This window comes from Panthera leo, chromosome D4, assembly GCF_018350215.1.
Source record: "Panthera leo isolate Ple1 chromosome D4, P.leo_Ple1_pat1.1, whole genome shotgun sequence".
Classification (NCBI taxonomy): domain Eukaryota; kingdom Metazoa; phylum Chordata; class Mammalia; order Carnivora; family Felidae; genus Panthera; species Panthera leo.
In genome coordinates, this window is record NC_056691.1 from 82,530,158 (window position 1) to 82,558,021 (window position 27,864).

Below are 27,864 nucleotides of genomic sequence, written 5' to 3' on the forward strand. Positions count from 1 at the left end.
TTTATTTCTTTAAAGTTTATTTGAGAGAGACAGAGCTCAGAGTGGGGGCAAGGGCAGAGACAGGGAGAGAGGGAGAATGCTCTGTCCGTGTGGTCAGTGCACAAAGCCTGATGTGGGGCTCAAACCCACAAACCATGAGATCATGACCTGAGCCGAGATCAAGAGTTAAACACTCAACTGAATGAGCCACCCAGGCGCCCCAATACTATCCCCATTTTTAAAAGAAAAGGACAGAAAGATTCAGAAAAATCAAGTAAGTGGCCCAAGACCAGATGGGTAGGCAGGATTAAGTACACAGGTAGGAACTGAACATCACCATCCTGATTTGAAGTCTGGTACTCTCTCATCCAGCCCTGCTGTCCTTTTTCTTGGGAAAAGATCACCAGCACGCTGGCTGAATCATCTAGCTGGCAGACTACATAGCTATCAAGATAGCAAAAGAGAAAAAATGTGAGTTTTCATAAGATCTGTAGCAACCCAACAGCACAGCCTAATCTCGCATCAGGCTCTAGCTCAAAGTGACCACACTTTCAGCCTCCAGACACCGCAGGAAATCAGGACTCCTTGTTCTTGCTGACTTAGCACCTGGTAGGTGCTCAAATTTCTTTAACAACATCAATATGACATCTGCCAACATGGGTGCCATTTAGGGCTTTTCAAGCATATTAAGATACCAATGACTTGAATACATTACGCCTTAGTGCTTTGGGGTAGAGATTTGGTTCAGAAGAGGCATAACAAAAAATAAGCTATAATCAGTCCTATAACCTAAAGAATATACTATTTCACAAATTGACCACACCACTAAAATAATAAATAAAATTCTCTGCTGTGCTCTCAATGCAATGGCTGGAAAGAAACATCACCTCTCTAGGTCTTCTTTATACACATGCACCCCAAATTACAACCGCGGAATGCATCAGCAACCAACATTACTGACAGCTTAAATAGGTTATACTTAGCTGTGTCCTATCCTAGACTCACTAGTGCCAAAATCAAAGCTCTCCTAAAGAGAAACATGGAAACAAAGAATTTTTTAGTGCTAGTCTACGCTCACGTCTTCTAAACAAACTTAATCGGCCTCCATTATGCAGCCTCAAAATGAAAATTAGTCTAATGAGGCAAAATAACAGTATTCAAAGTAAAAATATTGTTTTTGTCTTAGAGAACAGTCTATTCACTGTTTCCGAATCTGGCTGTGTATCAATCATTTAAGGAACGTTAAAAAAAAAAATAGACTTTTGTGATTTCGTGCTAGACCTTACGAACCAGAATGTCTAGAGATGGTGGCCAAAACACTGAATTTTTAGACGAGCACTCTGGGCCATTCTAACACAAATAACCCACGGATGAGCATTTGGGAATCACTAGCAATCTGAATCCTGTATCTCGTCTAAAGCAGGTGCTTGATGCTTACCGAAGCAATGGGAGCAGAAGCAGGAGAGGTACAGCAAGAACTAGTTAGGGATCCCAGGGTTGGTTGAATCACAGCAATTTTTTTTTAAATATTTTCTTATTTTTGAAAAAGAGAGCGTGAGCCAGGGAGGGGCAGAGAGAGAGGGAGACACAGAATCCAGCAGGCTCCAGGCTCTGAGCTGTCAGCACAGAGCCTGAAGCAGGGCTTGAACTCGAGAGCCGTGAGATCATGACCTGAAGCCAAGTCAGACGCTTAACCGACTGAGCCACCCCGGCGCCCCGGAATCACAGCAATTTTTCAAGTCTCACAAATTAAACGGTTGATTCTATATTACGTAGCCGCTGTAACATCTCCAGGTTCTTCTTTCTAGTTACAGCTCAACATGAACAGGAGAAAACCAATGCACACGTAATTAAATGAAGAACACAGCTCAAAAAGCAGGTAATTGTATTTACGTTTCAAAACCAGAGAAAAACCCACATAAAGAAAACATACCAATCTTTTCTCTCCTACTTCCTGCCAGTGGAAGTTCCTTTCATTTCTTTCTAAGTTTTTAATATTCTCTGAGCCACAATAAAATTTTATGTGATGAAGATTAGAGAGGCTACGCTGTTTGAGAGTTTGGCTGCAGAGTCTGTATTTCACGCCACTTCATTACATTTTGTGAAGGATTTCCCTCTTCACCAAGAGGATTAGTTTTCTTCTCACTTCTTTGAATACTCTTCTTAGGTTGTTAGTGTGAACTAGGTTAATCTCTCTTTTTTTAACATATAAAAGATGAACAAACAAAATGTTCGATTTTATTTTATTTTTTAAATAGAACACTAAATTTAGTCTTAGAATTCTCTGTTTGGTAAGTTTCCAGTTACAAGGTCTTGGCTTCCCTTGAGCACAGTTTGAAACAAAATAATGCAGTTTGTTCCTACGGCTGGAACATGCAGAGTGGAGTGTGCAGGCAGAGAGGGCCTGGCTCCGGTCCAGTATTTCCAACCTTCTTAAACTGCCACTCTCCTCTCTGCTTCAAGAGCTGCAGATAAGCAAACAGGATTAGTTATTTCTAGGCCAGGAGAGCTAGGAAAGCTTTACACACATCATTCGGGTACCCGTCCCATGACACAGGCTGGCATAGTCAGGAACAGGTGGAGTTCATCAGGAAAGGAGCGAAAATGAAGCCAAGTCTGAAAAAACAGCCTCGTGCACAAACTGGCCCTCTTAGGTGACGAGACCAGGTGGCACCAAGGTAAATGGATGCTGTTAGCGGGAGTGGGTGGGATGGGACTGGGGCAAGGTTGGGAAGGTACCCGTCTCCGCACACCTACGACACTCAGTATCACTCACCCACGTCCTCCACCACTACACTTAGGAAGAAACTGACAGGGAGAAGACATTTGGGGTTTTTTCTCCCCTAAATGAGGTACTATCAGAAAAGTAACCATTCTTTTCATAGTTGTGAGTACTACACAAATAATTAGATGTGGAGGCTCAATTAATTAGGTGATGGTCTTGTCACTAAACTGTGCTTCCTTCCTCAGAAATTGTTTTAAAAAACGTCTGCTGAGGGGCGCCTGGGTGGCTCAGTCAGTTAAGCGCCTGACTTCAGCTCAGGTCATGATCTCACGTTTCGTGAGTTCGAGCCCCGCACTGGGCTCTTTGTTGATAGCTTGGAGCCTGGAGCCTGCTTTGGATTCTGCGTCTCCCTCCCTCTCTGACCTTCCCCTGCTCACGCTCCCTCTCTCTCTCTCTCTCTCTCTCTCTCAAAAATAAATAAACATTAAAAACAAGTCCGCTGAATAAAACAAATTAATTAATTAAAACAAATAAAATACTTTCCTTTAGAAAGTAAATATGCCTTTGTCATCATTTACTGGATAGTCTCGGTTTACAAAACTTCTTGCACTACCCCTAAATTATAGAAGGAGCGATTAGGGCCAAGATGCCCAGGGGCTGACAGGAACTGCAGTAATAGAGGCCTGAAGCCACAGTGAATTGGGGAAGATACCGCCCAGGGACCCACCAAGGCCGCGCTCACGGCTGGGGTGAGGCTAGTGGACGGGTGAATGTAACAACCACAGACACAGTGGGTTCAATCTGAGCAGTGCTCATGGGCGAGTGCGTCAGTTAGAAATTCACGTATCGCCCTTCTTTTTCCCTGGTGCTGGGTGGGGCCAGGCATATAGCAAGTGCTTACAAAATCTGAAATAAAATGTTCTGAATGTGCATTCAAAGGTGATGGGTTTCCATCCCATCTCTGCTGGCAGAGACAAGCATCTTAGACAAGACACTGCAACCTTCCCAGGGCCAGATACTCTCATCTGCAAAGGGAGAAGAGAACCAACCAACTAGCTCCTAGGGTTGCTGCAAAAACTAATGAACACACACACACAGGATTAGCACAATGCCCGGCACATCGTAGGTGGTTGAAAAAGGTTAACTTAGAAGAATTTTAACAGGGTGTGAGGGAGAACCGGGGACCTCCCTTATAAAACACAGGGGTATGAATCTGAATGAGGGCGTTCTACACACTTAGTCCACTGATGCGGTCAACACACCTCTTTGGCAGTCTTGGAACGATTTACAAGCTACACAAGAAGTTCCTCTAATTACTATACAATCAGGGACTTATTTTTTACCCAAACCAGTATTAACCAGCTCCATCAGCCACCTTATCCTTCGGACTGGGCTCAGACTATTTCTTTGGCTCTCTAGGAGAATTCTCAAATTCCCTCAGTGGGAGGATATTTTAACAATGTGCCTCTGGCTCCTTTGACAGTTCCCACGGCTAGGGTTCTGATAATAGTTTGAGGTGACACCCAATAAACATACCTGATCCCCAAGGCAAGCGCTGTGAAGGGACTATGAGTCATTTGTATGTATCATCCTCCTGGCTGTTTCTCCCTTTCCTAAAGCCACACTGCATCCTAAGGCCCTAAGGTCCTAGGACCTAACCTTGGTCAGTTTACTTCATCTCTCTGAGGGGATGAACCATTCTGTGAAATGGGGATAATACTGATCTTCCAGGACTCTTCTTGGAATTACAGGACACCATGTCCATAAAGGTCTTGTCTTAGACCGACCTGCTATCCATAAGACTTACAAAAAAAAAAGCACCAGGAGTTAAATTCAGATATAAAAATCTGGAAGAAAAATGGGGCCTTTGTGCCAGAAGAGATCACACTGAAGTATTTACATTAGAGAACAAGATTCAGGTAAGCCTTCCCTATTTATCATTTATAAAGGAAAACAATCAATATGAATTAACTGAGCAAAGAGAACAAAAACTCACATTTTTCTTATATAGAGTATCACATTATTGACCAAGAAAAGCCCGAAATGAGTATCACTTGACTCTGAACTAAATATTGCTGGGTTCATCTCTATTGACACAGTCATCTACAGTCATCTATATAGAAAATGGCACTCTGGAGTGTTCGACAGTTTTCATCTTTCAGATGCTTGATGGTCCTGAGGAGGATCAAGCCTACATCTTATCAAACAAAATTGAGAAAAATGTGGTTTGCCAAGGTAATGATAGGCCACATCTTGGTTTATCAAGAGAGGGCCATCAGAAACCTCAGGCAAGAGGGGCACCTGGGTGGCTCAGTTGGTTAAGCATCCCACTTGGGCTCAGGTCATGATCTCACGGTCTGTGAGTTCGAGCCCCGTGTCGGACTCTGCTGACAGCTCAGAGCCTGGAGCCTGCTTCAGATTCTGTGTCTCCCTCTCTCTACCCCTCTCCTGCTCATGCTCTGTGTCTCTCTCTCAAAAACAAATAAACATTAAAAAAAAAAAAAAAAAGAAGAAGAAACCTCAGGCTATTAAAACCTTTGCATTCCCCGTGTCATTGAAAAGACAATGAAAAGTCACTACTAAGGAAATAAAAGGCAACAATTAGAAAACTTTAGGGGCACCTGGCTGGCTCAGCAGGAACAGCAGGCAACTCTTGGTCTCAGGGTCATGAGTTCAAGCCCTACGTTGGGCACAGAGATTACTTAAGTAAATAAAACTTAAAAAAAAAAAAAAACCACTTTAAATTCTGAAGTTGGAGAAGTACAAAGGCTTAGATAAAATTGATGTCTGCTCACCTACTGTATCCCTGGAGAAATTACACATCGGGATGCTGTTGACCACATGTGAGATATAAGAAGAACCACCCCCTTCTTCCTAAAGAGGTTTCTACTATCAATCAGCAAAATTCAGAAGTTATTTAAAAATCAACTGTTTTTAAACAAAAAGTTTAAGTCAAAGTGATACATGTGTATAGCCATAAAACAAAACTACAAAAAGCTCAAAAAAAAGTCCTTAACCTTAATTCCCAGTATTCACATTCAACACAGTATTTATCTATTTCTAAATAACGATTTCCTAATTTTAAACAGTATTTTACTTCCCATTATAGATGTTATTAACTTCTTATATATATATTTATATATATATAATATATATTTATACACACACACACACACACACACACACACACACACACACACACACACTATAGGCCAGACTCCATTCTAAGGACTCTGTAAGCACTAATTCATTTCAATTTTACTTGATATGAGGTCATCGGTGCCCTGAACAAAGCGGTTTCAGTGGAAAGGATGGGGCTAAATCCTAACAGCAGACTGGGGAGAGGGGAGGGGAAGAATTAGACACTTAATAGAAGTAACTCTCAAGGAATTTTGTTCTAAAAGGGAGACTAAAAATGGGATAAAGGGGATGTGGAAGTTTTGTTTTGAGGTTTGGGAGCTATTCCACCATATCAGCAAGCTCCTAAGAATAGCCAATAGAGAAGCAAACAGACACATCAGAGAGGAGCTCAATGTCAGAGGAATTCTCTTAAGGTAGTAAGAAGGAACCTGTAGCATCACCTTCCGAATAAGGCATTCTTTGACCATCGACCTAAAAATGCAATGCCTTACCCTTCCCATTCAGTCTCCTTCTTCATTTTATTATGCTCCTTAGTATTAATCATTAGCTACCGTACTATATATTTAACTTAGTTTACTGAAGGTCTGCCTACTAGAACGTAAGCTTCGTGAGGACAGGGATTTTGTCTGTTGTATCCCCACTGCCTTAAAATGGGGCCATGAAAAATACCAGTTGAATGAAGTCAGGTGGATCAGCAGAGTGGTTGGCCCTCAAGAGAACTGATGGTGTATCCACAACCGAGAAGGCAGAGTGGAGGAACAGGGACCTCAGGAGGTTGATGAGGTATGGTAGCGGCTTCCATTAGATACACACGGAATTTCAGGTGAGAAATCATTTTTCCCCGAGAAGCACCAGATACTGCTGCACCATCTTCTGGGTTCTAGAAGTGCCCCTGCCAAATCTCATGCAATTTTAATTCTTAACCTTTGCATAAGCACTGCTTTGTCTCTATGTCTGTGTTGTAACATTTCATGATGAAGGGGCTTGGTATCTTCTTTTTCAACTTTTCAAAAATTCTGAAATATATATACATATAAAATTATGTATATCATATAATCAACGTAAAAAAAATTTTTTTTAAGTTTATTCGCTTTTGAGAGACAGAGTGAGAGTGGGGGAGAGGCAGAGAGAGGGAGACACAGAAACCAAAGCAGGCTCCAGACTCCCAGCTGTCAGCACAGAGCTCAACGCAGGGCTCAAACCCATGAACTGTGAGATCATGACCTGAGCCAAAGTTGGACGCTTAATCGACTGAGCCACTCAGGTGCTCCCATACAATCAACTTTTAAAAGAAAAAAAAAAACAACAAAACTTAAGAATCTGAAATCCAGCACCCTGGCTTCATGGTTGGCAAACTACCGCCTGAAGGCCAAGTCTGTCCTGCCTATTTTTGTAAATAAAGTTTTGCTGGAACACAGGCTCTCCCACTAGTTTACGGATTGTAAACTATAAGGTTGTAGTCCAGTAATTACAAGACCGTTTGGATTACAAAGCCATATTTACTATTGGACGCCTGACAGAATAGTTTGCTGATTCCCTAACCAAGCTCAAGACAGAAAACAATACTGCTGATGCCCCTTGTATGCCTCTTTCTGACTATACTGTTTTCACTCCTTTTGAGGAAACTGCTACCTAAATTTTGTGTTATATCTTTTGCCCCCATGGAGTTTGTATGTATCCCTAAGTAATATCCCTTTTAATTTCTCTTACTTGAATTTTATGTGAATGAAACCATACTGTATATTCTTCAGTAGCTTCTTTCACTCAAAAGTCTGTACTAGAGACCTAATCATGTTGGTAGTTTAGTTCTTTTTCAGTGATAACAGGACTCCATTGTATGACTATACCATAATTTATCTGTTCTCTGTTGGTGGTCACACAGCCTCTGTCCAGGTTTAAAAAACAAAAGACCCAATGCTGCTATGAACATACTTGTACATAAACCCCACTATAAATGACCAATGAGTGCGTGTAGGTAGGTGTATGCACACACACATGCATGCACATGTACACACACACAAACACACACAATTCTACCCAGGGATGGAAGTGCTGAGTTTTGAGTGTATGCAAATAATTGTGCCACATACTTTTCAGAGTAGTTCATGAATTCCCCAATGCAATTTCAATAGAACACTTGACTTTATCAGACATCGCATTTTTGCAAACCTAGTATTTTAATCATTGTCATTTTAATTTGCTTGTCTATGATTACTAAGGCAGTTGAGCATCTTTCCACATATTTTATTAGCCATTTTCTTCTGTGAAATGCCAATTTGTGCTTTTGGCCAATGTTTCCATTGATAGACTTGTCTTCTGCTTTTCAACTGCAGTTCTTTATATATTTCAGATATTAATACTCTGTCAGTTGTTACATATGGCAAATATCTCAACTCCAGCTTGTGATGGGTCTTTTCATTCTCTGAATATTTTTTAATGAACAAACTTTCCCAATTTTAATCTTTTCCTTTATACAATGTACATTTTGGATTATTTGGTTAAATTTCTCCCTACTCCAAGATCACAGATATTATTCTATTTTGTCTTCTAGAAGTTTTAAAACTTTGCCTTTCACACTTAAGTCCTTGACGCATTTAAGATTCGGTTTTGCAGAGAGTGTAAGATAGAAATCGTCTCCCTTTTCTTCCCCATGTGGATAATCAATTATTGAAAGCTCCATCCATTCCCTCAGATTTTACAATGCCACTTCAGTTGTCTATCGAGAGCCCCACACACATGGCCTGTTTCTGCAATGTCGATCCTGTTCCGTCAAGACGATTTGTGTATTCCTGTGCATTACTAGCATCTTAATTACTACAGCCCTACAAAAAATGTTGATATCGGGTAAAGCAAGTTTCCATGACCCATTCTTTTTTTTCAAGTATGTCTTCGCTTTTCCTTGGACTTTTCTGCATTAATTTTAGAATCAGTTTGCCAAGCACTGTGTAAAATCCTAATGGGATTTTCAATGGAACTGTATGCAATCTATATAGATCATTTTAGAGTGGAATGGCATCTTAAATACATTGTCTTCCTATTCATGAACTTACCATGCTTCTCGGTCTATTGGTGACCCTATGAATCTTCCCTTTTAATATGTTAATGTGGTAAGCTATACGAACAGACTTTTCTAATATTATCAACCTTACATTTCTGGAATAAACCCAACTGAGTTATTATGAATTATATTTTTTATACATTTGCTACCAGTTTCTTTAAAACTATTATGTTTATGACTGAGATTGGCTGATAAACTTTCTTTCCTGTATTATCTCCTGTGTGGCTGAATGTCGAGGTTACACAATTATCACAAGAAAAGGTGGAGTGTATTCCTTCTTTCTAGACTCTCAAGAAGTTTGTCTAAGACTGCAGGGATCTATCTATTCCTTGAGATGTTTGATAAAACATATCTGTAAAACCATCTGAGTGTTTCAGAAAAAAAGAAATTATATACTGACTCAACTTCTATAAATTAAATGACCTATTCAATTTTTCTTTCTTGATTCAATTTTGATAAATTATGTTTTACTGTCCATTGCACCTTAGTTTTTAAATACGGGCGTAACACTGATAATAGTATTTTCTTAGTATTTTTAAAAATCTCTGCTTCATCTGCTCTTTGTGCTTGTTGATTTATTCTTGAATTCATTTTAGTTTTGGGAAAGAACAGAAATACTTTTGTGTGTTTAATCTATTATATTTACCTAACAAAAAAATCACACAGAAGGTACATTCTTCCTTATCTATAAAAAGGAGGCAATACCAGAACCTACCACACACTGTTTTAGTGAGGATTAAATGAGTTAGTAATTGCAAAGTGCTTAGCACAGTGCCTGGCACATATTAAGAGTTCAAAATATCATAATTTTATTATAGGGAATTTAAATTAAATCAATATGATGTCTTTTTGTTCTACTGAAATTTAATACTCCAATATAACAGTAACTGGTTATGGACTACACTTCAAAAAAAATTTTTAGTGTTTGTTTATTTTTGAGAGAGACAGAGACAGAGCATGTGGTCGGGGTGGGGGGGGAGGGCCAGAGAGAGAGGGAGACACAGAATCCAAAGCAGGCTCTAGGCTCTGAGCTGTCAGCACAGGGCTCGAACCCATGAACTGTGAGATCGTGACCTGAGCTGAAGTCAGACACTTAACCGACTGAGTCACCCAGCCACCCCTAATGTTTCTTTATTTTTGAGAGAGAGGGAGCAGGGCAGGGACATAGAAAGAGGAAGACAGAGAATCCTGAATAGGGTCTGCACTGCCAATGCAAAGCCAGCCCAATGCGGGGCTCGAACCCACAAACCATGAGATCATGACCTGAGCCGAAATCAAGAATCAGAGGCCAAACCGACTGAGCCAGACAGGCATCCCTGAACTAGACTTTTTCAACTGTACTTCTATTCTTTTTTCATTTTTTTCCCAAAGTTTTATTTAAGTAATTTCTATACCCAACATGGGGCTTGAACTCACGACCCCAAGAGCAACAGTCACACGTTCCTCCGACTGACCCAGCCAGGTGCTCCCTGACTGTACTTTTATTCTAATTGGCCTCATAAAGACACAGCGGCAATCCTTTAGTTCTGAAACTCAGTCTGGGTGTTCAGGTCCTAAGATTATGAACTGCACTCCTACTTTAAAATAAAATGCAAAATAAAGCAAGAGGTCTACCCTGGGATGTTTTCCCCTTGAGGGCAAGGGCCATGCTTTTATCACCAAGCATATGCTATGAGCCTGGCACAATGAAAAAACTGTGAGTTCTTGACAAGCAAACAACACCAAAGAAATAATAAAATAATGAAGTTATGATGAAAATCATAAAGAAAACTCTAATAGCCTCACAAAGTTTTCATTATTAGGTGCCTTATAGTAATATGTAAACACTCAACTGATTTTATCCATAGACCCTTCATTAGGGAAACTCTCACTATAAGAAGGTCTTTCTACCCTCTCTAACAGAGAGGTACCTGTTAGGCATTCCACTCCCAGTCAATTTCTGTATGTAAGTTTAACCTCAAAAGAAAAATAATACTATAAAGAGATACTGAACTTCAGTTAATAATAAACATGCTCAATTATTTAGGCGGATGTATACTGATGTCTGTGATTTACTTTAAAATGCATCATAAAATATGATGGATTGATGGATAGCATGTGGGATGGGCAGGTAAATAAACATGTGCCAAAACAAGCACAGTCAAGTGTTAATGGAAAAACCTAGATTGAATTCTATGGGTGTTTACTGTAAAATGATTTCTACTTTCTGTCTTTGAGAATTTTCCTTATGAAATATAGGGAATGATACAAACTCCTATACTTGGCAAGTTAAAAACAAAAAACTAAAATAAAAATATGAAAAAAGGTTTATATTATACATATAGCAAAAGCTATTACAATATAAAAGACCTCATTCCAATGTATTAAAAAACAAAAAACAAGAGTCCTATAAGATAAATGGGAAAAGACATTAACAAAATATAAACAGAAAACAAACCCATGGAAAATATTCAGTAACCTGTAACCAAAGAGAAATAAAGCAAACCTGCAATACCATTTTATACCTATTTCATTAGCAAAATTAACACACAAATGCATGAACACACACAATTCTGGCAAGGCTGCAGCAGAAATGGTAACTCATGTGCAGCTGGCAGCATTCACTATAAACAAATACAGCCTGTTTGGGAAGTGGTCTGGCAGTCCCTAAGTCACAGTGTTCATCAAGTCCTTTGACCTGATGGTCTAACTCATTCAAATACGAACTGCATCCGTCCAAAGCAGCCACAAGATGTTCACTGCAGTATTATCTACTAAAGGATTAAACTATGAACAACCTAAATGGCCATCAAGAGAAGAAAGATCTAGGGAATGATGACACATCAATACAATGGAATATGATGCAGACATGTAAAGAAAATGACAATGACGGAAGCTTATGTGAAAATATGCAAAGTGTTCATGACACGACCAAATGGAAAACTATTTATAACTGATTGTGAAGCTAGAAGAAAAAATGAAACATGCACTGTAAAGAAACATGAATAATTAATGAAAATGACATGTTGAGGGGATTGTGGCTGATTTTTTTCTAAAATTGTCTTTAATCTTTCTGATCCATCTTTCAATTACAGCAATTAAAAAGCCCATCTCATGACTCTACTCACAGTGCTGAGTTTGCTGCAGATGATGAGAATCCGGCGTTCATACAGCATACTGGCATACAGATGTAACATGTTGTTTACATCCACAGCCACAAAATATTCTGTCAGATTTCTCTAGGAGAAACAAGAAGGGGAGATCGTAGCTTATTTTGTTTGCTCTTGTTACAGGCGGTATCTAAAAAAGCATGTGAAGCAAAAAATCATCAGAAAGTATACTCTCCTCTGCCCCTGTCCTATTCTTTCCACCTGGGAGGCTGAATCCCACTGTGTGTAAAATCATGAAATGCAAAGTTGGAAGAGACTTTAGAGACGAAGCACTTGTGTGTGGTGATTACAGTTTACGTGAGGTCACAGGCAGCACTGTGTTGCTTTTCTTATCAGTTCCAAAGGGTGAGCAGGACAGGAAGTCTGCAATCTTACAAATGAGGAAACCGAGGCTCAGAGAGGGATGCCAAGATCAAAGAGTCTCATGAGCAATAAAGACAGGACTGCAGCTCCGATCTTCTGACCCCAGATCCTAAGACTTTCCCAATGCACTGCACCATACGCATAGTCAAGAGAAAGTACCCAAGGACCAAAATGCTTTTGGCACAGAGCCCGTTTCTGTCCAACAGATCCCACCCGCAAAGGCTGGGCACGCTCCTCTCTTGTCATCACTGCTGGCGTCCCCCTCCTCCACAGTTTACACTCTCTGAAAGGACTCGGCAGGAATTGGAGCAATTTCGAAGATTTACAATTTCCAGGTATTTCACTCAAAAGGCAAAAAAAAATTGCAGACAAGCAGCAAGTGGTGACAAAGCAGTGTTTTAACCAGCTTTTTGTCTGTAGCCGGGACTTCATTTCTTTAATTAGTACTCTAGATTGGCCCTCTTTAGGTTTCAGAAAAAATACAATGTGTTTCATTTCTGCAATCCTTTCTATACCCACCTGACTTTAATAATATACATGAATATGTTAATTTCCTCAATGTTACAGGTTTTCAATGCCACACAATATAATCCTCTGAAAATGAAGGGGGTCGGGGAGGGAACACTACTGCCAAGGGGTTGCAATGTATAATGATGAAAGAGCCATAACCCATAAATTCAAGAAAACCAGGTGGATTTTCCATGCAAAATAGCATAAAGTGCTTTTCAACAATATTACAGGTTGGGAAAAAGAATGGGCACTTATCTTATGATTTATTGTTGTTTGATTGGAATACCAGGTTAACCAGTGACCTTTATAGCGAGTGAATTAACAGTTCCATATACTGACTACCTACCAAGTACCAGGTACTATAGCAGATACTTTGGATGTGTGATCTTACGCACTTTCCACAAAACTCCAATGAGGCATTTCTCCCCCAATATATAAAGTAAGTCTGAGAGAGATTCAGTAGCTGGTAGAGTCAGAATTTGGACTCAGATCCAACTCCAGAGCCCATATATTTTCCCTTACGTTACATTGACCCACTTAAACATTTTTAAACATCTACAATACACACAGCTTTACATACGTTATTTCATTTGATCTTGAAACCACTCCTTGAACAGGTATTATCATCTCTACATACAGATAAGAAAACAGAGGCAACAGAGAAAATGAAGTAATATGACCAAGGTTACACACTATGTACATATTCAGTCTTGGGTGAGTTTGTCTCTAAGCCTGTGCTCATCGTTTATATCACTAAAAATTGTAGGTAAAAGTTGTATTCAGGAAAGAAAGCACAGCACAGGAACAAAGCAGGATCAAAGTATGCCTGCTGAAAGAGAAACACTGCTGTTAAGAACCGTTATCCCATTTACTGAGTAATCCTTATGTGCTGGACAACAGGTACTTTACCTGTGTTCTCTCTAATCTTTCTCAACAGCGCTGAAAAAGGCAGTTTCATTTCCATTTTACAGATGTAGAAACTGAGGCTCAGGAGGGGTAAGTAGTCTGCAAAAGTCACCCAGCTAGAAAAGGCAGAGCCCAGTTTCAAAACCAGGTCTCCTGAATCTGAAACCCTTGCTCTAACCACCACGCCGACTTGCCTCTTAACAAACTTGAAAACCAAAAACAAGAAAGGCAGTCTCAATGAGTCAACAAGTGCATCTCTTGCCCGGTGGACTGAGGAGTGCTGAGCTGATGATGTCAGGGTGGGGTTTGTTCTGAAGACTGTGACATGGCAGAGCTATTCTCGCAAACAAAAATACAAGGCCCTCAGCTGAGCATTTCAGTAAAATGCTTAACTGCTGATGAATTACATAAATTTTTCTTTTAGGAGAGGATGGAAGTAAAAAGAAAATAGAAATGAGGAGCTTAAAGAAGGCCAGAAAGCCCATTAGCACTTTTGACAGATCCAAAGATAACTCTGAAGCCACCAAAACGTGGCCTCAAGAGTCTGCCAAGAAGCTTCACGCTGGGTAGAAATATGTTACACAGCTTGCCGTCCAAATAAGGAGACACAGCGTCAGAGACAAATCCTGCACCTTATTTTGGTGGGAGAAAAAAAAAAAAAATCATAAGGATACTTTTGTGGATGGGGAAGGAAACATTTCTGAAATAAAAATACCACTTGGTTGAGGCATAACCCCCAGGCCCAATCGGGTTCGGAGGGATTCAGGTGCTTGTTCCAAAAACTCTACACAGGTATGTTAAAAATATGTAACATTTAGCCAAATTCTCTCTAAACTGTCATGTACTTTTTTTGGTATTTCTCATCCCATCTGTGCTGATTACCAAGATATTTGTGTCTAAACAGAAGCTGTCTTTCTTATCTGCTTCCTCCCCTGCCTCTTTCCTTCTGGGAAGCCACCCGCCCAGGCGGGTGGGAGTGGGTGGGAGTGGCGACAGCCCCGGGAACTTCACTCAGCCTTGGGAGCACCTGTGGGGCACAGCAGACCATGGGAGCACCTGTGGGGCACAGCAGGCCTTGGGAGCAGCTGCAGGGAACATTTACAGTTTCCACCATGCTTCATCTCCGAAGAACACCCCTTGGAGAAAGGGGTTTTCTCCCTTGTGCCTTAAAGGATCCAGTGGCTTAAGCCCCACCAATCCCCAATTTCTCAAACCTGCCATGCCTTTTCTTACCCTCAGGTCTTTACTTCTGTTGTTTCCTCCTCCTAGAATGCTCTTCTCCTCCTTGAGGACACCCATTTACTTTCCAAGACCCAGCTGAGATGTCACCTCCCCCTGGAAGTCTTCCTAGATTCCTCATTTGTCAAGCTCCTCCACTTTGAGCAGGCATGGTGATTGGTCTCTATCTTATAACCACTCAGTTACAAGTAGGTTTCTGTCACTTCACTGAGGTCCCTCTGGGTATAATGACATATCCCATCACCTAGCAGTTTGATGAAAGAATCAATAAGTAGAGAAAGCAGTGACTAAGCCTCCTTAGCTGGACTAAGAGGAACACGCCAGCCTGGAAGACAGACAAGGTGGTGTATTAGGAAGAACACAGCATTGACGTCAGAAAACCGCGGTCTGAGCTGGATGAAGTGATCAATGGTGAAGGGCTCATGGAAAACAAAATTGACACTAGCAACTCACAAAGTCAGATAAAATGGCAGGGGGATGGGATTGGGAGTTGTTTAAGGTGTGTGTGGCTCTATTTAGTACAAGTGTAAAGAAATAGGTGGTTTGTTCATCAGGTAATGGGGGAGGGGCTGCATGCAGAAGCAGGTGTTTATTTCACAGCCAGCTCAATCATGTATCTCTGATGGGTAAGACAAGAGTATAGGGAATAATGAGAAGAGACGACTTCCATAGCAAGTTGTCCTAGTTCAAGACTGCAGCCAGAATATACTGTGAGCTTATACTTATAAAGGACACAAGGTATACCACCCTCCTAGCACTTTCCTTCAGTGGGACTAAATCTTCAACCTCCCATTTCTGTCTCCTGTAATCAGCCAATCAACAAACGTATTTAACTCCTACTATGTGTTTAGTACCAACCTGGGAGCTGGGCCTGCAGAGATTAAAGAAAAGATGATCCCCATTTTCCAGGAATTTAGCCTGGGGATGGCAATGGCATCAGTATGGTGTGCAAAGTACTGTGGTCCAGGCCGCACACACTCCAGGGCCGCCTGAGAAGGGCAGATTCAACTTTGCTGGACCGATACAGGAGGAAGGCTTGACAGAGGAGACGATATTAGGTCTGGGCCTCCCACCAACGGTTCACTCAGTGGACACAGGAGGAAGCGTATTCCAGGCAGAGACAGAGGCAAGGAGGAGAGAAGAGCTCTTAGCAGTTCAGTAAAATGAAGAGCAGGGTTTAGAGCAGGGGACATGCTGGGGCAGGGGAACTGGGTGCAGATTCTGTGAGAGCCTAGACTTCCCTTGTGGGTCAGAGGGAGTTGCCGAAGGATCATGATATAATCACATATGTGTTTTGGAAAGATCTTCCTGGAGGTCCTATGGAGGACGCACAGGAGAGGGCAAGCAGGAAGCAGCACAATCAGTTAACAGGCTGGCGCCATATTCCCGGAATGAATGATTACAGCAAAAAAAACTATTGAGATGAAAGCTTTGGATATGGATGCGACAGATCTCTGTAAAGTGGAATCACAGGACTTGATAATGAATTAGACCTGAGAAGTGGAGAGGGGAGGAAGAAGCTCAGACAACGCCCAGGACTTCCAGGTTACAGAGTACCACACTTGTCCACTTCCCCGGTTTTTTAGAGGGAGAGTCCACTCATTTAATGTGGGATCAGTCCTCCTTCTAAAGAACCATCAATCCTGTCAAGCAAGGTGTTGCCGCTCATCTGGTCTTGGGCCTAGTGTCCTGGATTATAATGCCACCAAGGCTAAGTCTAAATCACCATTCCCTTTATTCCCTGACAATGAATTCTCTGTGTGACTCACCTACTGGGAAGGAAAATCTTGCTTAGAGGGACTATTTCCAGTGTCCAGACTCAGAAGGGTTCAGTTTTCTCAGTGCCAGTACATTTTTAGGTTTAAGGACATTCTGTTTCCATTCATAGAGCTCAAGCATTATTTCAGTTACATATCAATGATGTGCCTTGTGAGCATTCTCCTATCTGCCTAGCATGTATTATGAGCTTACTCTGTAGGGCTGGGTAGCAGGGATATGAAGCTGACCACTACTTGGGCTGGGAAGGGCTCAGGTCCAAGGAAGGTTTCTAGTCAACAGGGTCAAAACAGCCTTGAAGTTGAGTTTCGGAAAAGGTGTGTGCTGCACAAGCTCCTTAGCCTCTCCAGGCTCCCGTTTCTCATCTCTACAAAGAAATGACAGTAAAGGTCCCTTCCAGCTCTAACCCTCTGTGGCTCTAAATCCAGACAAAGAGGAGGGGAAGGCACCTGACAAACCTCATTTCCCCCAGGAGAAGCCCCATAATAGCTGCTTACTTCTAGCCATCCCTGCTGGCTCCTGTGCCGATCCAGGTGGCTGGGGACTTCAGGCTCACTGTGATCCACGCCCGGGGTTAGGAAGCAGGTGGGGGTTTGGGGGGATGGGCCAAGGATGGGAGGGGATATAGTGGGGCTTAGAGAAAAAGCGTCTTAGGTTCAATACCTTGGGGAAATGAGATAATCCCCAAACCAAAGAACCGACTCTAAGCTGGGTACTCCTTGGAGCCTTCGAAACAGATGCTAATCCGCCCCACGGTCTGTCATTTTATTAGTCTTTGTGACTTTCAGCTTCATACACAGTACACATGATAAAGACTTACTGTACTGTGTCTGGAGGAGGCTTCTAAGGCAAGAGGCTTGGTTTTGCCAATGGGTCTTATTTCCTGAAATAACTCTTGCTCAGATTATTTTACCATAACGTAAACCTTTAGAATCCTCAATTGATTTTTTTTTTTTTTAAAGAATTTAGGTTACTTTAGTTGTGTGGGATTCTTAAAAGGGAATTATAAATTTGCATTCTAAAATAATCTGTCTAAGAATTCCACAAACTCACTTAAGCAATCACATCAGAGAAGTATATTATAGGAAAGAAGGCAGGGTTTACCCAGAGGTCAACTTTTATCCCTCCTATGTGAATGGAAAAACCATTAGAATAAACAATTACCTGACAACCCTTAAGAGCAACAATGGAATTCTCTACAATCTCAGTACTTGATAATAAGCCTTCTAGTACCACCTCAACTTTGTTTATTTTTCAAAGTCACGATGAGTTCATAAATCTTTTCTATATCATGGTACATCTTTTGACAAAGTGGAGCCTGGGCAATGTTATATGTAACTGTCCATTCTAAACGCTTTTCCTGCATCATTAACCACTTGGTATGACACTGACCAGATAATTAAGACAGGTTTGTTTAATATCCCAAATGAAGGTCTATATGATTATCCATTAATCAAAAGTAAACTTCAAAACCTGGGTGCTTAAAAAAAAAAAAAGTCCCTTATACAGCCAGTTTACAATGTTATTATTACTACCCATACCTAATATTATTGTTCCTGATCTGGGATTTCTTTTTAGTGCAGGTCAATTGTTTAAAATTTATAAAGATTTATGCTCATTTGACTATTGCCTGTATAAAATTCACTCCTACATGTGTTATCTTGATGGAGAAAAACCCTGGTGAACAATTACCTAGTGATGCTTTTTCAGTGAAAAGGAAGAAAATATTTCGACGCAGAAATTGCAGGATTAATGAGAATTAACTTCAACAGCGATCTAAAAGTGGAAAGAATTTTCTGTTTGCTTTTCATTAATGTCTTGCAGACACACTGACCCAAAAGCCAAGTGAGAAGAATTGTTATTTTCCCCTTTCCGTGGGGTGGCTGCATTGCTCACTCATTCACTCAGTCAGCCAGCCAACCATTCAGTCATTCTATAAATATATATTGACAATCTACTATGTTCTAGGTAAAGTGCTAATTACAGAGATGCAGCGACGAAAAAATACTAATCCCTCTCATTCTGGAAGGAGAAATGACATTAAACATGTTCACAAAATTAATGACAGAACTGAAACTGCCGATGAGCAATTTCTTAGAAGGGCATAGGAAGCCATGGAGCCTAAGGCCCAGGGCTCAGCAGCATCTCAGCGCTGGGATCAGATTGACCTGCGTGTGATGCCCGGTTTTAGCATTTATTGGCCGGCTGACTAGGGGCAAGTTACTTCAGGTCTCTGGGCTTCATTTCTTCTTCAGAGCAGGGAGATCAACCACACCACAAGCTGCTGTGAAGATCCCATGACATAACAAATACTGCCTGAACTGATCCATGGTAGGTGTTATCTCTTTCTTACATTAACCGTTCTCTGAAGCTGTCCAGAGCAACAGGATTCTCTGGCGGCAGAATTAAGTTCTATGTGCCAAAGTCCTTCCATCCTTTTCTTTGCTTATTCTCTTAAGTTCAGTATGCCCCTTAGAGGAGATAGTCAATAAATGTTTACAGAACCCCCCATGTGGTAGGCACTGGAGTCCTGGACTTCATTCCTGGCACCATTTCTAAGCTTCAAAAATCACGGTGTCAGTGGAAGCTGCTAAGACACTTGTGTGGTCAGACACACACTCCATGAAAGGAAATGATCTTCACAACCCAGAATGTTAGCAAAAACCCAGAGAAAGACAAGCCCCCAGAAGTAATGTGCCCTAGCCCGTAGCCACAACACAGACCTCAAAAGAGGTTAAGACTAGGATTGTAGGAAAGCAAAGAGAAGAAGGGAAAGAAAAGGACCATCAAAAGCTGTATCTCTCTTGCACCAAGCATTGAACTTGGAACTTTACATTCAATGCTTCATTTGTTCCTCCCATTTTTTTTTTTTTTAATTACATAAGGACACTGAGGCTCCGAGAATATATGTAAGTAGTCCAAGGTCCCCAAGTGGTGGAGCCCAGTGTCGGGCTGTGTCCACAACTCATGTTCCTTCCACTACCGCAGACTATGTCATATTAACAACCCCGTGGTTACTGCTTGTTTCAATCTGCAATGCACCAATTTAGTCATTTTAAATTAATCCTTGAAAAATCACCAAGAGATTAAAATGCAAATTTCAACATGGCTAGAGCTCAGTACTGACTCTGTGTCAAAAATCACACAAATTGGTCCTACAAAAGTTCAGATTCTCCTTAGAGGAAAAGCGTTCCTGCTTCACTTCATATTTGAGACATGAAAAATAATTTTTTTCTCTTTCCTCATGAATATCAAAAGCCAACTGCAGGGAGGCAGGCTGGCATAATGAAAACAAAATGCTTGGTTTCCTTACCAACCTCAGTCACTACACCCCACTTAGGTACAGACCTTGGGCTGGTAACCTCAGGTCTGGGAGCCCCGGGTCCCTACATATAAAATGGGGCTCACGTCTACCTCTCACAGAGGAGCTGTAAGGATTTAAATGGAACCATGTATGTTAGGAGTCTGGCAGATTGTTTTTATTATTCCCGCTTAGAAACAAACAAGGCCAGCCTTTTACCGATTTGCAAAGGAGGATTTAGGGGACAATGGGTCATACACAGGGAATTGGTTCATTAGTGGCAAAACCAGCAGAGGGAATGCAAAAAAAAAAAAAAAAAAAAAAATTTTTTTAATGGTGGGGGCAGTGCAGACAGGAATTGGAGCTGAGGCTATGAAGAAGACAGGTTTGTTTTTTCCTCCTAACCTATTTCTAACCTTAGTTATAGCAGTTTTGAAAATTAAGAAATTATCAGAACTTTCAGGTACCTTAAATTTAAGTTCTTAAGGAATTCTCAGTCCTTAAAATTAAAAAAAACTAAAATAATGAACCTCACCTAGGCAATAATTGTTATAACATTATTTATAATAGCAAGACATCAGAGACCATCTAAACGTCTATTAGTAGGAGAGGTACAGTTAAAACACTAGAGGGACTTCCAGTAAAATACGGCAGACTAAATACACATATTTGTCTTTACTTTCTGATACCATCCCTCCCCAATAACCCCCCAGGAAAAGTCACAGTGAAAGAATTTTAAAAGGCGTAAACCCCAAAGAACAAGAGAAAAGACATTACTGGAAGAGAGAGGTCAAATTTTTAGAAGCCAGAAAGCAGATGTTACTAAAGAAACAGTTCTCAGGCTGGGTCATTCATCCCAAGAGACATGTGGCAATGTCTGGAGACATTTCAGCTGTCACAGCTGGAGAGGTGTGTGCTACCATCATATCACTACATGATCTCAGGAATGCTGCTAACACCCCACAACACACAAGACCATCCCACACAACAAAGAATTATCTGGCCCAACGTGCCCACAACACCAATCACAGCACCAACTGAGGTTGAAAAACTCATGGAGGGTGACTTGGAAGCTGACAAAGGGCTGAACACGAAAGCTGGGACAGAGGGATAGAGGGACAGGGCGCAAGCTCAAGCCCAATTCAGGCCACAGAACTCCAAAAAGGCTCAGGAATCAGAGACACCCAGAACCTCTGAAGGGTGCCAGTGAAAATAAGATTCTTCTCTCTCAAGAGGCTCACTCTGACACCCCTCCAGCAGAAAGGCACTGAACCTTTCTGGAGGCACTGAACCAGAAAATCTTGGGGACACCAGGTATAGTTAAGGACAGAGGATAAAGCATTAAATAAAAAATGGGAGGGGGACTTAAAGAACACATCCTACATATTGATATCCCATAACTCACCACCCTCCTCAGCTTCCAGAATGCTGGTAGGTGAAGCTTATGCTCACAGACACAAACAAAACTTACTAGATCTAAAGAAAAGATTCTGATACTGACATTTAAGAGCTCCCCCGTAGACCCCCTAAGTAACCAGACCTCTGATCCATCATCTACAATAAAGGCCCCAGGTAACAAGCCCCATTCATGAACACAGACCTTCCACTTAGCTTTTTAGTGCCTCAGTCTAAACAGGGCTGGACAGCCACTTGAAGAAAGCCTCTACAATCAAAGATACAGAACGAAACAGAAGAGGGAAAACATTGAAGAAAAAAACATGCAAGAAGAACAATTTTTTAAATCTATACACAATAGTCTCAAAGAGACGAGAAAAAAAAAAATATTGCACTCCTAAAACAAGATGCCATTAAACAACAAGTTATTGAATAGAACCAAAAGACTCTTCAATAAGAAGGGAAAGAAAAGGACCATCAAAAGCCGTATCTCTCTTAGACCAAGCATTGAACTTGAAACTTTGTAATCAATTCTTCATGATATCAACAATGACAGCAGAAGAAATTCATCAGGGAGGAAGGATTCATTGGAAAAAGGAAAACTAAAAGGGAATGACAGAAACCAGAAAAGAAAATTAGAGGATCAACACAAAAGCTGAACATCCTACCATAGAGGCCCCAGAGAAACGAGAAAAATAAAGAACAATTTTTTCAAAGAAATAATGTGACAACACTTCCCAGCTCTAAAGGACATGAGTTTCTAGACTGAATGAACCCACCAAGTGCCCAGCACAGCAGATAAAAATGAGCCAGAGCAAAGCAAATCGTTGTACAATTTCAGAATACCAGAGACAAATAAAGGATCCTAAAAAATAAATCAGGAATCAGAAAGGCTTACAACTTCCAAGTTTTAACAGGAAAACTAGAAGTCAACACAGTTCCATCTTCAAAATTCTGAAGGCAAACTTCCAACTCATTCCGGAGTAGGATAATCATTCTCAGTGATGGAAAGTTTCAAAATGTTGCCCCCAACACAATACTTTCTGAAGAAACTACTGGAGAATGTTTCACCAGAAGGGAATAAACAGGAAGATGTGAAATCCAGAAACTCTTAATTGACAAAAAGTTGTACAAGAAAGGAAACGCAATCATAATCGAATGTCTCCTTCCGCATGCTTATTTATAAACATTATGGATTTAAAATTTTTCCTGAAGATAGAGGAAAAATGGGGGAGGGAAAACATGCAAGTGATAAAAAGGTTTTTTTTCTGGGGAGAGAGGGGCTCAGAGATGGTAAAAGACCTAAACTCTCAACTTCCGTAAGAAAATTAACAGGTGATATCTGAGACAGAAAAATTAAGAGGTAGCCATATGTACACATTGGTTTAAAACACGGACAGAAATACTGCAAGAAGTGGAAAGTAAGGAGAATTTGAAATTTTCATCAACAATTATGTGGTACTATATGATTTTTTAAGGCATTAATAGGCATAATTTTCATAAGAATAGTAATGCCGTTAAATTAAAAAAATCATTATTAAAAAAGGATGAAGTAAATATAAACAGGTTTTAGAATACACTAAACTAAAAAAGTGAGTTGTAAAACAATATGAATAGTATCACATTTATGTCTTAAAAAAATGTCTACAACACACCCAGGTACTCACACATACGACACTGCACATACATAGAGAAAGGCCTAAAAGGTCTAGAAGGACATACAAATTTGAGGGAGAATGGGACTAGGGGTAGGGGACGGACAACGGTAATTCATTTTCTATATGTACTTCTTACTTGTTCAATGTTTTTTATAACAAAGATATTCTGTAACAAATTTTAATGACAAGGGTAGATGTCCATAATACACTGTTATAAAAAAAAAGGTGACATAAAGGTATATATTTGGTATGATCCCCACTGTGTTTAATTATTTTTTTTTAATGTACATTTATTTTTGAGAGAGAGAGAGAGAGACAGACAGACAGACACAGAATTGAAGCAGGCTCCAGGCCCTGAGCTGTCAGCCAGAGCCTAACGCAGAACTTGAACTCACGAACTGTAAGATCATGACCTGAGCCAAAGTCAGACGCTTAACCGACTAAGCCACCCAGGTACCCCTCCCCACTATGTTTTTTAAAACGTAGCTTCTAAAACTGTTTTTTGTTTTTTTTTTTTTTTTAAATCAAGAGGACACTTTTATCTCAAAGTATTATCTAATTCCCAACTTAAGTGGCTAGAAATAAACTTGCTATGAATAAAGCAGGAGCAGTGACCTGTGCTCTGGCCAGCCAGACACCTATCTCCCCCCGGCCATCCAGGGTCCTACAGCAACCTTGGGGCTCTAGGCTGCATAGTGTGAAAACTAGTACTATTGTAAAGAGGAAGGAAAGAAAAATTTGGAACGTGACTTTCTCTGAGATATGGGATTACAAGTGATTTTTTCTTTTGCTTTTGTATAATACATATACGTACATACCTTTCCTATGATTTGGAAGAGTTTACATAATATCTGTTCCTTAACATGCCTATACAACCACCTAAAGCTGGCACATTTGTAACAGCAGGGTGTAGAGATGGCCAAAAAAGCTTCATTAATCTTTTCAAGTTCTGGTTCTATATTCATATTTCCTGTTTCTTAGGTTGACTTCAATCACTTATATTTTTCTAGAAAATTTTCTACTGCCTGTTCCAAATTTATTGCATAATTTTAATTTTACTTTAGTTTTCTTTTCAAAAATTCAGTTTTTAAAAAGTCTTATTTTTCAATTCTACTTTAACAAAATTTTTTACCTAAACTGTAATTCATTTTTCTACTTTGGCTTTTTTATTGCTATTCATTTTCCAGCTTTTTGAGCTAAAAGTCAAATTCATTACTTTCTAAGTTTCTCATTTATAATAAAGCATTAGAAGCTATCAGTTTCCCCCTGAGGGTAGTTTTAGCTGCATCCGTTGGCTTTTTGTTGTTTGTGTTGTTACCATTAATATCTAAATAATACACAACTTTAATGTTTTGTCCTCTTTGACCCAGTCACTATTTCAAGTAGATGATTATTTTTAAATTTTTATTTATCATTAATTTCTAGTCTTATGCATTGCCATAAAAGAGACTGTCCTGTAAGACTTCGAGTTTCTCTCTTTAAAAGTTTTCAGTGTGATCTGGGACATAATCAATTTTTATAAATGTTTCATAGCATTTGAAAATAATCCCACGACAAACAGCCTTTTGCTATTTGTCCACAGTAAGACCCTGCTTCTTCTCTTCCACAGGATTTTTCTAGTTCTTCTTTGGGTTCTTCCAGTGTCTACTTACTGACTGCTAAGTATCCATAATCATCTCCTTTATGTTGTGGAAATTCCTGAAATTTTCTGGTGCATGGCAGCTCCCTCTGGAACTATATTTTATAGTTCTTTTGTCATTTCCATGGAATTTTTTGAGAGGTGAAAGGTAAAATTGTGGGCTCGAAGTGTAGCATAGCATATGAAGGCTCATCTCTAGAATAAGAAAGACCATTGTTTGAACTCTAATCCTACTACTTCTTTGCTGTAGAATCTTGAACATGTTACTTAAATTCTCAGGGTCTCTGTTTCCATATATAAAATAATAATTATGATAGTTAGCAACTAAGCTTGTTAAGAGTGGTAAATGAAAAAATGCAGGTAATCACTGAATACACCATTTGACAAGCAGTAGTACCCAGTAATATTAGCTATTGTTGCTGAAATGGGAATGACAGTCCAAACTTTTTACTACTTAATGTCAAACAAAAAGAAAACAGTGTTTTACACCAGAGCCTGATCATATAGATAATAAATTTTATGGATATATTTGATAGTCCCAACTGACTAAGATGTTTACCTAAGGACAATTCTATAGTCTAATAACTTCATTAATAAAGCATGGTTACTTGACACTTATAATTTATCTGTTTTACAGACAACATTTAAAAGAATTTCCTTTCTGTGCATCTGTAGTAGTTATAAAGAAATATACCACTTATTCCAGTACTTTAATAATCAAATATACACCCAAAAGAATGAAAAGCAGGGACTTGAACATCTAGATGTTTGTACACCAATGTTCACAGCAGCATTATTCACAATGGCCAAAATGTAGAAACAACTCAAGTGTCCATCAATGGATAAACAAAATGGAGAGGGCTGTTATGCCTACAGTGGAATATTACTCAGTCTTAAAGAAGAAAGTTCTGATACATGCTACAACATGGATGAACCACAAAGGCGTGATGCTAAATGAAATAAGTAAAACACAAAAGGACAAATATTCTATGGTTCTACTTAAAGGAGATACCTAATCAAATTCATAGAGAGAGAGAAAGAAAAAATAGTGGTTGCCAGGGGATGAGAGGAGAGGGTAAATGGGGAGTTGATTTTTAATGGGTACACAGTTTCAGTTGGGAAAGATGAAAAAGTCCTGGAGATGAATGCTGATGATGACTGCACAACGATGTGAATATATATACACTAATGAAATGTATACACAAATATGGTTAAAATGGTAAATTAGATATTATATATATTTTGATACAATTTTAAAAAAGTAATCAAGTGCCTACATGGTGGTGAATCTATATTTAATTCAACATAGTATTATTTACTTATTTTTAAATGTTTGTTTGTTTATTTTGAGAGAGAGAGAGAGAGAGAGAGAGAGAGAGAGAATGAATGAATGAATTCCAGGCAGGTTCCAATGTGGAACCTGATGCAGGGCTCGATCCCATGAACCATAAGACCACAACCTAAGCCAAAATTAAGAGTCAGACACCCAAACGACTGAGGCACCCAGGTGCCCCTACATAGTACTATTTATAATCTAAGTAAAACATTTTGGAAATATGTCTTAAGGCTAGATACATAATTCATCTTGTTCAGAGGGCAAACATTAACCTCTGCTCCCTCAGACTCAAGTTCACTGCTCCAAACTCTTTAAGAGGTGGGACTGGAGGGGCCTCACACTCATACCCACAAATATTTTCTTTTACTCTCTTAAAGCGAATATAGAACCATAGTATAATTGTACTTGAGTAGACCTACCTGAATAAAAAAATCTTTACAGGTAAGTTCTTCATACAGAAGCATTTTCTTTATAAGAGAAAAACTAAAAACCATCTAAATATACAACACTAAGGGAAGAGCTAAGTAAACCACATAGCAAATGAAATACTATGCAACCACCAAATATGATTTTTATGAATAAGATAGACAAACGTTTATTCGATAGGTGATTTTAACTATGTGAAACATACATTCCCAAAAGAATAGAATGAGACATCAACATGTTAATAGGGGATTACCTTTGAGAAGTATGAGTAATGATCCCTCCTTGTCTTTACACTTTCTCTTCCTTTCAAATATTCTCTATTTGCCTTTGCTTTTGTAATGCATTATTTTTATAATGGGAAAATGTATCCTTTTACTTTATTTTAAAACTAAGTAGGGGCGCCTGGGTGGCTCAGTCAGTTAAGGGTCCAACTTTGGCTCAGGTCGTAATCTCATGGTTTGTGAGTTCGAGCCCTGTGTCGGGCTCTGTGCTGACAGCTCAGAGCCTGGAGTCTGCTTTGGATTCTGCGTCTCCCTCTCTCTCTGCCCTTCACCTACTTGTGCTCTGTCTCTCCTTCTCTCAAAATTAAATAAACATTAACAAAAATAAAATAAATTAAGTAAAAAACAAGATGAAAAACTTAACTTTTCTCCCCAAGTACTCACATTTTCAGGTATGCTGGGAAGTTCTCTGGTATCAGGCACAGTAAAATAAGAATGCTGGAAAAGAAAAGCAAATGCTATTTATTTTTGTAAACATTTGCCACAAGCACATTACTCAGAAATCCAGTAAGGGATCTGAAGATAGTTCCTTACTCAATTGAGGAAAGTTTCACTCATAGGAAACGACCACAGAATATTTTCTTTGGATAATGTTGGATTACAGCCAGACATGTTAAATCATCAGTTTGGTAGACGGAATTCTTTTCTATGAGAGATGAACATCTTTAGGAGATATAAATGAACAGCTCAACGAGGTTAAAGGCTAAATTCCCCTACAATGTTTGCACATTTCTGAACACATGAAAGCCGCAGGCTTCATAATTTATTGTTCAATGAGGCAAGTGGACTCAAGGGACCAAGTATCACTAGGTTCACTCAGCAATGGTCTTACCAACCAAACCTGCCATTTCATTTTAGCATCTGAGGTTATATCCATATACAAGCTGCGGGCAAAATCTGCCCCGAAGGCCCAAGTGACGTTAAGGACAGCTCTAACTGAAGGTCTGCTGCACTGAGATCGCTACAGATGGCTAACAGTGGA

General features: G+C 39.8%; 1 protein-coding gene across 5 annotated transcripts in view; it reads right to left on the reverse strand.

The window, feature by feature from the left end:
• The window catches only part of DENND1A (DENN domain containing 1A), a 508,975-nt gene that overhangs the window by 229,578 nt on the left and 251,533 nt on the right, over nt 1-27,864 (reverse strand). For all 5 annotated transcript variants that reach the window (XM_042912620.1, XM_042912618.1, XM_042912619.1 and 2 more), the window contains 2 exons: nt 27,267-27,320; nt 12,011-12,121 (listed from right to left, as the gene is read on the reverse strand). In XM_042912620.1, the coding sequence (XP_042768554.1) occupies nt 12,011-12,121; nt 27,267-27,320 (165 nt within the window). The remainder of the gene's footprint in view (nt 1-12,010; nt 12,122-27,266; nt 27,321-27,864) is intronic.